Genomic DNA, 13,211 nt, shown 5'->3' with positions numbered 1-13,211 from the left:
GACATTACACAAACTTCACCCTCTGAAAACATGGACAGGCATCATTCGAGGAATATTAGCACCATGACAGATTAAATTCAAAGCAATTATAACCCACAGAATATAAAGTAATACAATAGCTTGCATATTGTTTGCCTCATTATATTATAATTCACTAACTTAGTAGTTACACCTGTTCCACATACTGAAAATGATGAAATTTCAAATTCAAATACTAATTTCTACATTTTTCATTGCAAATAAGAATGAATTTGGGATTAAGTTCTGGTCATTGTGTTTCTCACATTTCATTTCTCAAGTACTTCATTCATGGTAAAGTGACTTAGAATATGGGCATGCAACACGTTTCTATCCATAATACTCTTGTGCTTTAAACAAAAATGACATCCCTAAAACAGCAGTTTGGTGTTGAAAATAAAAATCCCTTTTATCTCTGAACTGAGGGGACTGGTTATGGATCAACCATAATCTTAATAAATGGTGACGTAGACCTGAGGCTGAACAGCCTATACCATTCTTGCATCTGTTAGCCAGTGTCGTAATTACAGATATTAGAAATCGTCACTAAGCTCGTGAGCTGATTTTACAGTCCCAAAGAGACAAGACTCCAATGTAATAAAAACAGAAAATATTGGAGAAACTCAGCAGGTCTGGCAGCATCTATGTAGAGAAAAATAGAATTAATGTTTTGGGGCCGGAATGATTTTTCATCAAAATGTCTGCATTCGAAAGAAGTATGTCTTTTCTTAGATAAGGGGACCAAACCTGTTCACAGAATTTCAGCTGTAGTCTGACTAGTGCCTTGTTTAATTTTAGCGAAACCTTTGAACTTTTACACTCAATTCCTTTTGACATAAAAGGCCATCATGCCATATTCCTTCCCTATTACCTGATGAACTTGGATGCTAACTTTTATTGATTCACTTTATTGACTTCCAAATCCTCTCCTCTGTAGCTTTCTGCAGTCTTTCTCCATTTAAGTAATATTCATCTTCACATTCTTCCTGTCAAAGTGCACATTTTCACATAAAAATGTGACCAAAGTTACATTTTCCCACATCATATTCCATCTGTCACGTTTTTGACCATCTGCCAATATCCCTCTGCTGACTCTCTGTGTCATCCTCACCATTTGCCCATCCACCTATTTTTGTGTCATCCGCAAACTTGGCAATAGTATATTCACTTCCCTATCCAAATCATTAACATATATCAATAATTGTGGCCCTAGCACTGACTCTTGTCGCATACCACTAGCTGCAGGTTGCCATTTTGAAAATGTCCTCCTTATCGCAACTCCTCTTCTGTTAGTTAGCCAATCCTCTATCCGGAACAACAGAAATTTGGAGAGTGGGGATTGTGAGTGTATACTTCAATTGCATATTAAAAGTGTTTTTAAACTTTGAAATCAAATTCAATTTCACAGAACTGAAGTAACAAAGTACTACAACAAGGCACTCAGTGACAAGTAACATTTTCCTGGGACATCTTCAACCAGGATGTAGGCTAATCAATGTGATCAGATCAGTGGCAGACATCGAACAACCAAAGATCACCAACGGAGATGGAGTTGCCAAAATGAGTATTAACTTTTTACAATGCTAAGAGTGGAGGTTTAAATCTCCTGTGTTAATGATTCAACAGCATCTCCCTAGTTAGGGGGGGGTGGGTAAAATTATCACTGGTCACATAAACTAGGCAAATTAGGTGGTGGAGGCAGGACTGCTCAGAATATCAAGATGTACTCACCATCAGTATGAACCCGCATGGCAGAAGCAGTTATATCTGTAGTGATGTTAAAGTAAGGAATCCACAGATCCTGAAAAGAGAACAGGTAGCATCCTTTCAGTGTCAGGACAGGCAACACAATCCCATCCTCCAACCTTCTCCATCAACAAGCAGTTCTAATTTCAGAATTAAAAAAAACTAAACTTGGAGGGAGACTGGGAGGGTGAGGGGGAGAACTGATAGGGGGGAATGATCATCTACAAGGTCAAATTTGAAACAATTGAGGAAAAGAGCACATTTAAGGAGAAGTTATTTACATACATGGAGGGATTTAAAAAATTATTTTTAGATTAAGGAAATAAATGGGGGGAAGATTTCATGCACAGCAGATAGCTAGAATGGCTCAAATGGCCTGAAATCTTACAGGCTGTATAGCCATGAAAATCTATCACAAAGTATAGAGATGGATCATTACACCCAAACAGAATATTTTGTTAGAGTTGTGCATATTTCAATTGCCTTAGATTATCTCATGTTGGAAACCTCTAATGACAACACTACAGCTGCTGAATTGCCCCCAGGCCATTGCTGTGCAGAAACAAGCAACCAAGGGGAATGGGAATTCTTGATCACTTTTCAAACCCACTGAGAGATGAGTCAAGTCAGAAAGATTGGAAAGTGCCAAGTTGGGACTGTGCACAGAAACCAGTTCAAGTTGGTGCTGTGCAACCAAGTGACCCATAGTATACCAAGTTCTGTGCGACAACTCCAGGACAAAATGTTAGACACATCAACTACTGAATGTTTACATAGCAACTACCAGCTACATGGCATCAGGGGCAAGTGTTACTAATTATAACAACCAGTACGTAATATTTAAACTAGTACTTAGTATATAAAACATTGCAAGACTGTTTAGAATTCTGTGCTTGATGAAGAGAATGTTGACCTAAAGGAACATTTAGGAGCCCTGCAAAATAGTGTAGGTTTGAGAAGGTTTTGCAAGAAGGAAGCTGACAGTCATTTAAGGTGACATCAGTACTCTTTTGAACATGTTGGCAGCTCAAGAACAGGGTTATATTAGCTGATACCAATACTGAGGGTTACACCTCTTACCTCTATCTGTTTGTCCTTAAAGATGTTACTGATGCTGCTGTTAAAAGCAGATCCTGAGAACATTGAGGTGATTGGGTATGTTAAATCAAGCACTTTCTTGAAAACATTTGTCATTTCCTGTTGATTAAAAACACATTGGTTATGAAACTTCATTTCAGACACACCATTTGCAGGAAACAATTGGAAGAGGTGTTTCATTCTCGAAAGGCCTGTTTGAGCATGTGACTCTGAGACAGTACCTACAGCACAGAAACAAGTCATTGAACCGAACTCTACTCTTCTGGCATTTGTACTCCACTCACACGTTCTCCTAGCTCTTTACCCAGTCCATCGACATCAGATCACCTACTCCATCAGACAATGAGTGCAACACTCGACCTAACCACAAAAACAGTGGATGCTGGAAATCTGAAATACAAACTGAAAAAAAAGTGCCTAGAGTTGCTGAGTAGGTCTGGCATTTTCTGATTATTCTACAGTCTATCTTCTGTGTCAGAGAGGGTGCTAAAATTTCCAGCTTTTGTTTTTGTCAGAATTTTGGGACAAAACTCAAAGATTTGGGAACAAGTGGACCTACAACCACGGCAGCAGCAGCTTCCTAAAGCTGCTAATTACTGGCATCCTCGTACTCTATCAATCGCTTAGATAAACAAAGTGGTGACACACTCTGACAGATCGCACTACTATGAATCAGGCTAATTAACTAAAAGTATTAAAAGTGAGGACAAACATAGCAATTTTAACAGATTACAGAATTTCACTTTCAGGGCCTTTCCAGAAAGGCTTTACGAAGTTCTTGACAACTCCATTGGAAAAGGCGTAGGCCGCTCAACTCCTGAAGCCTGCTTGCCTATTCAATTAGATCATGAAAGATTAGCACGCCAAATCAAAAATCCTCCTCTAACCATATTCCCCTAACAACTTCACCAAAATCGCAAAAATCCACCTTTCAGAGTTTGGAAACTTAAATTGTCTGAGCATCCACAGTATTTTAGTGGGAAATACTTCTTCATTCCCACTGCCCTTTTTTGTTCAAATTAACACAAATTTTAAGAATGTGACCCCTTTGTTCTGGAATCTCTCAATTAAGGAATAATCTTCGCCACATTTATTAAATATTTTTATTATCTTAAAAGCATCAAGTAGATCACCGTCAACTTTTCAAACTAATAGAAATAAACCCAAGGTAATGTCTTACAAACATGCCCGTTAGGAGTGGTCGGCCTTCTAGCCTGAGCTGCTTCAGATAATCAGGATTGATCTGACTGACACCTCAAATCTACTCCCATTTAAGTTCTGACAATCTCCAAGTCCTTTGTCAGTTAAGAATATATCTCTACCTTAAAAGTATTCAAGGACCCCACTGCTATCACTCTCAGGGAAGAGTTCCAAAATCCTTCGGCCTCAGAGAAAAACTTGCTGCTCATTGCCACCTTAATTGGAAGACCCTTCACTGATAAACTGAGTAGCCAGTTTTATCTTTCACCTATCAGAAACATCCTACCTGCAGCCACCTTAAGCTCTTAAGTGTTTCACTAAAATCACTTTTTGACTTCTAAACTCCCAAGGATAGGGGTCTCACCAGTCCAACATTATCTCACTAGACAATTGGCCATACTAAGTTGCCCATAGCGTTCAGGGATGTGTAGGTTAGCTACATTAGTCAGGGAGGAGAAAGTGAGGTCTGCAAATGCTGGAGATCAGGACTGAAAATGTGTTGCTGGAAAAGCGCAGCAGGTCAGGCAGCATCCAAGGAACAGGAAATTCGACGTTTCGGGCATAAGCCCTCCTGATGCAGGGCTTATGCCCGAAACGCCGAATTTCCTGTTCCTTGGATGCTGCCTGACCTGCTGCGCTTTTCCAGCAACACATTTTCAGCTACATTAGTCAGGGGTAAATGTAGGGTAATAGGGCAGGGGAATGGGTCTAGGTGGGTTACTCTTTGGAGGGTCGGTGTGGACTTGTTGAGCCAAAGGGTCTGTTTCCACACTGTAGGAATTCTAAAACAAAACTCCTCACCCCTACTCAGACATCAGTCAAGCGAACCTTCTCTGGACTGCTTGTAATCCATTTACATTCTACTTGAAATAAGGAGACAAAAACTGTACCTAGTAGTTAACATGTAGCCTTACTAACATTCTATACTACTGTTGGTAATCTTCTCTAATTTTATATTCCATTCCTCTTGCAATAAATGATAACATTCTGTTAGCCTTCCTAAGCACTTCCTGTACCTGCATACCAATCTTTTTGTAAATCTTGCCGTATACCCAGATCCCTTTGTACCTCAAAGTTCCTCAATTTCTTTCCATTAAAATAATATGTAGCTTTTGTATTCTTCCTGCCAAAGTGGAGAAGTTCATTTTCCCACTTTATAATCCACCTTCCAATTTGTTGTACACTTACTTAACCATCCGAAATTTACCATGCCCTCTTCACAGTTTATGTTCAGATCTTCACATCATGAGCAAATTCGGCAATCATACATTTGAGGCCTTCACCTGAGTCATTTGTACAGATTACAGATGATTGAGGCAGCAACCCTGCACCACAGCACTCCTGACATCTTACCAGTCAGAAAATAATCCATTTATGTACTCCTGAAAATTATCAGCCAAATAATTCTCAATCCATATTAGCATGTTAACCTTTTCCCACAAGCTCTTATTTTGCATTGCAACCTTTGATGTGGCACATTGTCAAATGCCTTCTGACTAATTTATACATCCATAAACTCCTTTTTATCAATGCTTCTTGTTACTTCCTCAAAGAGTGCAAATGAATTAGTCAAATATGATTACCAAGATTATAGTTCTGAAGAAGAGTCACATTGGAGACATTAACTCTGTTTTTCTCTTCACAGAAGATGGCAGGCCTGATGAGTTTTTCGAGCTTTTTCTATTTTTATTTCAGATTTCCAGCTTCTGCAATATTTTGTTTCTATGTCGATATTAAATTTGCTCATTAGTACTTGATATCCAAGGACATTGGTTAGGCCACTTTCTGAATATTGCGCGCAATTCTGGTCTCCTTAGGTCTTTTTTATATCTTTCCCCTCTCGCCCTAAACTTATGCCCTCTAGTTCTGGACTCCCCCACTCCAAGGAAAAGACCTTGTCGATGTACTCTATCCATACTCCTCATGATTTTATAAACCTCTATAAAGTCACCCCTCAGCTTCTGACACTGCAGGGAAAACAGACACAGCATATTCAATCTCTCCCTGTAGCTCAAATCCTCCTAACCCTGGCAACATCCTTGTAAATCATTTTTGAACACTTTCAAGTTTCACAACATCCTTCCGATAGGAAGGAGACCAGAACTGCACGCAATATTTCAAAAGTGGCCTAACCAACGTCCTTTACAGCCGCAACATGACCTCCCAACTCCTGTACTCAATACTCTGACCAATAAAGGAAAGCATACCAAACGCCTTCTTCACTATCATATCTCTCTGCGACTCTACTTTCAAGGAGCTATGAACCTGCACTCCAAGGTCTCTTTGTTCAGCAACACTCCCTAGGACCTGACCATTAAGTGTATAAGTCCTGCCCTGATTTGCCTTTTCAAAATGCAGCACCTCATTTATCTAAATTAAACTCCATCTTCCATTCCTCAGTCCATTGGATCAAGATCCTGTTTTAATCTGAGGTAATCCTTTTCGCTGTCCACTACACCTCTAATTTTGGTGTCATCTGCAAACTTACTAACTATACCTCTTATGCTCTCATTCAAATCATTTATGTAAATGACAAAAAGTAGTGGACCCAGCACCAGTCCTGGGGATTTATCCACTTTCATGCGTTTCAAGACATCCAGCACTTTCTCCTCTGTAATATGGTCATTTTTCAAGATGTCACCATCTATTTCCCTACATTCTATATCTCCCATGTCCTTTTCCAAAGTAAAGACTGATGCAAAATACTCGTTTAGTATCTCCCTCATCTCCTGCGGCTCCACACAAAGGCTGCCTTGCTGATCTTTGAAGAGCCCTATTCTCTCCTTCGTTACCCTTTTGTCTTTAACGTATTTGTAAAAACCCTTTGGATTCTCCTTGACTCTATTTGCCAAAGCTATCACATGTCCCCTTTTTGCCCTCCTGATTTCCCCTATTAAGTATACTCCTACTGCCTTTATACTCTAAGGATTCACTCGAATTATCCTGTCTATACTTGAGATGTGCTTCCTTCTTTTTCTTAACCAAACCCTCAATTTCTTTAGTCATCCAACATTCCCTATACCTACCAGTCTTTCCTTTCACCCTGACAGGAATATACTTTCTTTGGACTCTTGTTATCTATCTTCTGAAGGCTTCCCATTTTCCAGCTGTCCCTTTACCTGTGCACATCTGCCACAAGCAGCTTTTGAAAGCTCTTGCCCAATACCATCAAAATTGACCTTTCTCCAATTTCAACTTTCAGATCTGATCTATCCTTTACCATCACTATTTTAAAATAAAGAGAATTATGCTCACTGGCCCCAAAGTGCTCCCCCACTGACACCTCAGTCACCTGCCCTGCCTTATTTCCCATGAGTAGGTCAACGTTTGCACCTTCTCTAGTAGGTAATCCACATACTGAATCAGAAAATTTTCTTGTACACACTTAATAAATTCTTCTCCATCTAAACCCTTAACACTGTGGCAGTCCCAGCCTATGTTTGGAAAGTTAAAAACCCCAACCATAACACCCTATTATTCTTACAGACAACTGAGACCTCCTTATAGATTTCTCAATTTCCCTCTGACTATTGGGGGGTCTATAATACAATCCCAATAAAGGTGATCATCTCTTACTTACTTCTCAGTTCCACACAAATAACTTCCTTGGATGTATTTCCAACAATATCCTCCCTCAGTACAGCTGTAATGCTATCTCTGATCAAAAACGCCACTCCCCCTCCTCTCCTGCTTCCCTATCTATCCTTCCTGTAGCATTTGTATCCTGGAACATTAAGCTACCAGTCCTGTCCATCTCTGAGCCATGTTTCTGTAATTGCTATGATATCCCAAACCCATGTTTCTAACCATGCCCCGAGTTCATCTGCCTTCCCTGTTCGACCTCTTGCATTTAAATAAATGCAGTTTTAATTTATCAATCCTACTTTGTTCTGTGATTTGTCCCTGCCTACTCTGTCTGTTTGACTTTAGATTAGATTAGATTACTTACAGTGTGGAAACAGGCCCTGCGGCCCAACAAGTCCACACTGACCCGCCGAAGCGCAACCCACCCACACCCCTACATTAACCCCTTATCTAACACTACGGGCGATTTAGCATGGCCAATTCATGTGGGAGGAAACCGGAGCACCCGGAGGAAATCCACACAGACACAGGGAGAATGTGCAAACTCCACACAGTCAGTCGCCTGAGGTGGGACTTGCTCCTTTTCCAAACTATATCAGTCTCAGATTGATCTCTTTTGTCACTACCTCCTGTGTTTCCGCTGTCGCGCCGCCCCCACCCACCCCACTCCCAGCATACCAGTTTAAATCCTCCCAAGCAGCTCTAGTAAATCTCCCTGACGGTATATTAGTTCCCTTCCAATTCAGGTGCAATCCATCCTTCTTGTACAGGTCACATAAGAGATTCCAATGATCCAAAAATGTGAATCCTTCTCCCATACACCAGCTCCTCAGTCATGCATTCATCTGCTCTACCTCAGTTGCTCATAGCACTAGGAGTAATCCAGATATTACTACTCTCAAGGACCTCCTTTTTTAAATTTTTGCCTAACTCTCTGTGATCTCCCTTCAGAATCTTAACCTTTTCCCTTCCAATGTCATTGGTTCCAATGTGTACAATGACCTCCTGCTGGCCCCCCTCCCCCTTGTGAACATTCTGCACCCTCTCGGAGACATCCTTGATCCTTGCACCAGGGAGCCAACACACCATTCTGATTTTTCGCTGCTGGACACAGAAACATCTGACTGTACCTTGGATTAGAGAGTCCCCTAACACAACTAATTTCTTGGAACCTGACGTACCCCTCATTACATTCGAGCCAGTCTCGGTACTAGAAACATAGCTGTTCGTGCTAAATTCCCCAGAGAATCCATCACCCCCTACATTTCCCAAAACAGCATACTTGTTTGAGATAGAGGTAGCCACAGGACACCCTTGTACTACCTGCCTAGCCCTCCTACCTTTGCTGGAGTTAGCCCATCTGTGTGACTGTATCTGCGATTTTTCTCCCTTCCTATAACTGCCTTCCATCACACCCCCCTGCTCTTGTAAATTCCTCATTGCCTCTAATTGTCACTCCAACTAATCCATTCAATCTAACAGGATTCGCAACCAATTTATTGCAGAAATAATCCTCAGTAACATGTAAACTCTCCCTAAACTCCCACATCTGATAAGAAGAGCATATCACTCTATTAAGGACCATTTTTGCTTCTTCCAATCTACAGAATCAGAAAATAGCACCATTTTATTCCTCTACAAAACACTGCTCCAGGCTAACTTAACACTTATAGCTTATATTTTTAAGTTTAATCAAGAGACATATCTCAATAAAACTCTCTATTGTAGATTTACAGCAAGGCTATACTTAAAACTATTCATTAATCTGTTCTTCCAAGATTGGTTGTAAATTTCACTGCTTGTTACCTTTGGGCAGACACACTCCGATATCTGCCCCAACCCCAACCCCAACAGCAGCACAAATACCATTGCCCAGCTGATTTCACTTATGAAGAAGAATCATTGGACTCAAAATGCTTCTCGCTCCACAGATACTGTCAGACTTTCTGTGTTTCGCCAGTGTTTACTGTTTTGGTTTCAATTAATCCTTGGGGACCTTTTGGTGCAAATCAGTGACAGATCAACAGACAAATTTCTGTTGGAAATGCAATTCTATGATCTCACTGAACACCAATAACAACACTACCAACATCACACCCTCTGCCAATGAGAGTATTAATACCATACCACCAATCCCCAAAGTGACACCTACCCCCACAACTTATGAACAGGAGTTGGCCATTCAGCCCCTCCAGCCTGCCCCACTATTCAATGGTATCATGCTGATTTGTGCCCTAACCCCATATGCCTGTCTTTGGCCCATATCCCTTAATACCTTTGCTTACCAAAATGTATCTGTCTCAGATTTAAAATTAACAATGGATCCTGTATCACTACTGTTTGTGGAAGAGAGTTCCAAACATCTATCACCCTTTGCGTGTAGAAGGGTTTCATTAACATCTCTCCCAAACTGTCTGGCCCTAATTCTTAAACTGTGCCCCTAGTTCGAGAATCCAGTTCTAGTTTTGTGCAAACTGTGGAAAGAGTTTAGCTACCCTACTTTTTCCGTTAATATCTTTAAGATTTAGATCAGGTCACTCCTTAACCTTCTAACTTCTAGAGATAATAGGCCTAATTTGTATGATCTTTCCTCATGACTAACCCATGAAGTCCAGCTGTCATGTTTGTAAACACATGTTGTCCTCCCTCCAAAGCCATTACATCCTAAGGTGTGACACCCAGATCCACACTCAGTACTCCAAGTGGGGTCTAACCAGGGTTTTGTATAACTGCAGCATAACCTCTGCAATCCTATGCTCCAGTTTTCTCGATATAAAGTCCAGCGTTCCATTAGCTTTCTTGATTATTTTCTGCACTTGTTCATGGCATTTTAAAGATCTATGCAGTTGAACCCCCAAGTTTCTTTGGATATCCACTGCATGTAACTTCATACCATCGAGAAAGTATCTATTCTTTTTCTGTGCAAAATGGATAATGTCACAGTTGCTAACATTGAAATCCATTGGCCAGTTTTGACCATTTACCAAATCTATCAATATCCATTTGTAATTTTACAGTCATCTACACTGTCTACCATGCTGTCATTAGCAAATCTGAATATTTGCCATTATCCAAGCAGTTAATAAATAATGTGAATAATTGACGGCATACCACAGGCCCTTGTGGGACACGATTGATCACCCACCCATTACCCCTACTTTTTGTCACATGCCACTCAATTAATTTCCCAGCTATGTCATTAATTTGTCTTTAGTTCCATGGGCTTCTATGTCTCAATGTGGGACTTTATCAAACGCCTTCTGAAAGTAAATATAAACAACATCCACACTCCCCTGTCCAGTACCTTAGTCACCGCTTCAAAATATTCAATCAGTTTAGTTAGGCATGACCTACCCATCAGGAATCCATGCTGGCCTCCCCAATTAACTGAAAATTTTCAAGGTGTTTAGTTACCCATACTTGACTGTAGATTCTGACTATTTCCCCACTGTCGATGTGAGGCAACAGTCTGTAGTTCCTTGGTTTTCCACTTTCACCCTTCAGCAGAGTGACATGCATAATTTTCCAATCCAGAGGGATGACCCTTGTCTGTTGGGAACACTGAGAAATTACAGTTAGGGTATCTACTTCCTTTAACACCTTTGGATGAAAACCATCAGGTCCCAGGGATCTGTCACTCTTTAATTCCATTAATTTCCTCTTAACCACTGTTACTTATATTAATTTTATTCAGTCTCTGCTTCCACTCAAGAATTATTTTACTTGTGATTTCGGGCAAGTTATCCTCTTTTTCTCCTACAGAGGCAAAGTAATGATTCAACATATCTGCCATTTTCCCATACTCATTGACAATGTCTCCACTTCCAATCTTTATTGGGCCCACATTGCTCCTGACCACCTGCTTTCCTTTCATATAACTATAACATTTTTTCTTATTCATTTTGATGTCATTGGCACGTTTCCTTCCATAATCCCTTCTAGCTGTTTTTATAAGCCAAGTTATGACCCTTTGCTGGTCTTTCTTTCTGACACATTCAGCAGGATCTGTGGTGGTTTTTGCATTTTTCTAAGCCCTTTCTTTTAACTTTACACAGTCCCCTTATCTCTCGTTAAATGTTTCTTCAAACATTCCCCACTATTCTTCAGTTGTTTTACCCATGAGCAGACTTTCCCAGTTTTCTGAGGACAGTCCCTGTCTCATCTCGTCAAAGTCGGCCTTATCTTAATCTAAAACTATCGTCGCTGATTTACGCTTCTTGCTTTCAAATGTTACATTGAATTCAGTCATGCTTTGGCCACTGTTTGATAAATGCTCACACACAGTTAGATTACTGATTGAATTTGACTCATTACTCATTAATAAATCCAATACGGTTTGCCCCCTTGTTGTATTCGGCCATACTGCTGTCAAAAACTATCCCGGACACACTCCAGAAATTCACCATCTTTCTGTCAGGTACTTGTCTGTCTCCCCCAATCTGTGTTAAAGTTAAAATCTCCCACTTAATATGACTCTGGATTTGGTACACACTTGCCTAATTTGTGCATTTATACAATTTAGCACTTCAAAAGGTGCTACCGGGAGTCTGTACCCAGCACAAATTATAGTTTTAGATTCTTTACTGCTCCTCAGTTCCACCTGTAAGTTCTGTACTGACTGCTTTTCCCTCGTTATATCCTCCCTCACCATTCAAGTAATTTGGTATTTCCAAAAACAATAGCTACAACATTGTCCCTGACAGTGACAGAATCATGGTCCCCAATAACTACAGCTTTAAACCCCTCCCTCCCTGAAGTTGCCATTTAAGAAGTGCTTTATTCAAGAAGCAATAGCGAGTAATTACTACTGAGCAGCTGTAGTGGAAGGTAATTTATTCACCGATCCCAGGCTGGATAATTCCACCTCTGCATTATCTCAATCATCGTTAGCTAACTGAGCCACACGATTTACTGGAAAAACAGCACCTGACGCAGCCAGCAACATCCCATTATTGCAGGGCACCTCAGGGTTTTTACACAGTGACTCCTCTGCAAGTAACTTTGCCCTTTAAACGATCTTCCTCTCTAGTTGTGGTTGGCAGGCAACTGGTCTTACCTTGGCCCATTGCTGGGCTCTGTTCCTCATGCGGTTTGCGTTTCTCTCCTCTGCATAGAGTGCCCCCATGAATGAGCCAATTGAGGTCCCACCCACCATGTCAATGGGGATACCAGCCTCGTGCATCGCTCGGATGATCCCCACCTGAGAACAGCCCCTGCAAACACAAAATGTAGTTCATATGGTTGCAGCTTACAACATCGACCAGCATTTTCCAACATTAACAGACAGTAGCAAACACAGAATAGAGCAACTCAGTGTCAGACCTGCTATCCTTGGGCAGAGATGAAGATTGCTGAATTCTATTCTGCCTATAGGAATTATCACACCCTTCTAATTGCTGCCCACTTCAATGAGCCATGCTGCTAGGATACTAACATTCCTGCTGTGGGCCTGCTGCAGTGTTCCAATGAAGGACAACACAAGCTCAAGGAACAACACCTCATTTTCTGCTGAGGCAACTTACAGCTTCGTGGTCTCAACATTGAACTCCCTAACTTCAGAAACT

The 13,211-nt window shown here is 40.8% G+C and overlaps 1 protein-coding gene across 3 annotated transcripts in view; it reads right to left on the bottom strand.

Moving 5' to 3' along the window:
- The window catches only part of pnpla7b (patatin-like phospholipase domain containing 7b), a 335,345-nt gene that overhangs the window by 67,877 nt on the left and 254,257 nt on the right, over positions 1 to 13,211 (bottom strand). For all 3 annotated transcript variants that reach the window (XM_060841292.1, XM_060841293.1, XM_060841294.1), the window contains exons 27-29: positions 12,704 to 12,860; positions 2,845 to 2,961; positions 1,750 to 1,819 (exon numbers count right to left, since the gene is read on the bottom strand). In XM_060841292.1, coding sequence (XP_060697275.1) covers positions 1,750 to 1,819; positions 2,845 to 2,961; positions 12,704 to 12,860 — 344 coding nt within the window. The remainder of the gene's footprint in view (positions 1 to 1,749; positions 1,820 to 2,844; positions 2,962 to 12,703; positions 12,861 to 13,211) is intronic.

Source organism: Hemiscyllium ocellatum, chromosome 21, assembly GCF_020745735.1.
Source record: "Hemiscyllium ocellatum isolate sHemOce1 chromosome 21, sHemOce1.pat.X.cur, whole genome shotgun sequence".
Lineage (NCBI taxonomy): Eukaryota > Metazoa > Chordata > Chondrichthyes > Orectolobiformes > Hemiscylliidae > Hemiscyllium > Hemiscyllium ocellatum.
This window is presented reverse-complemented; position numbering and strand designations above follow the sequence as displayed.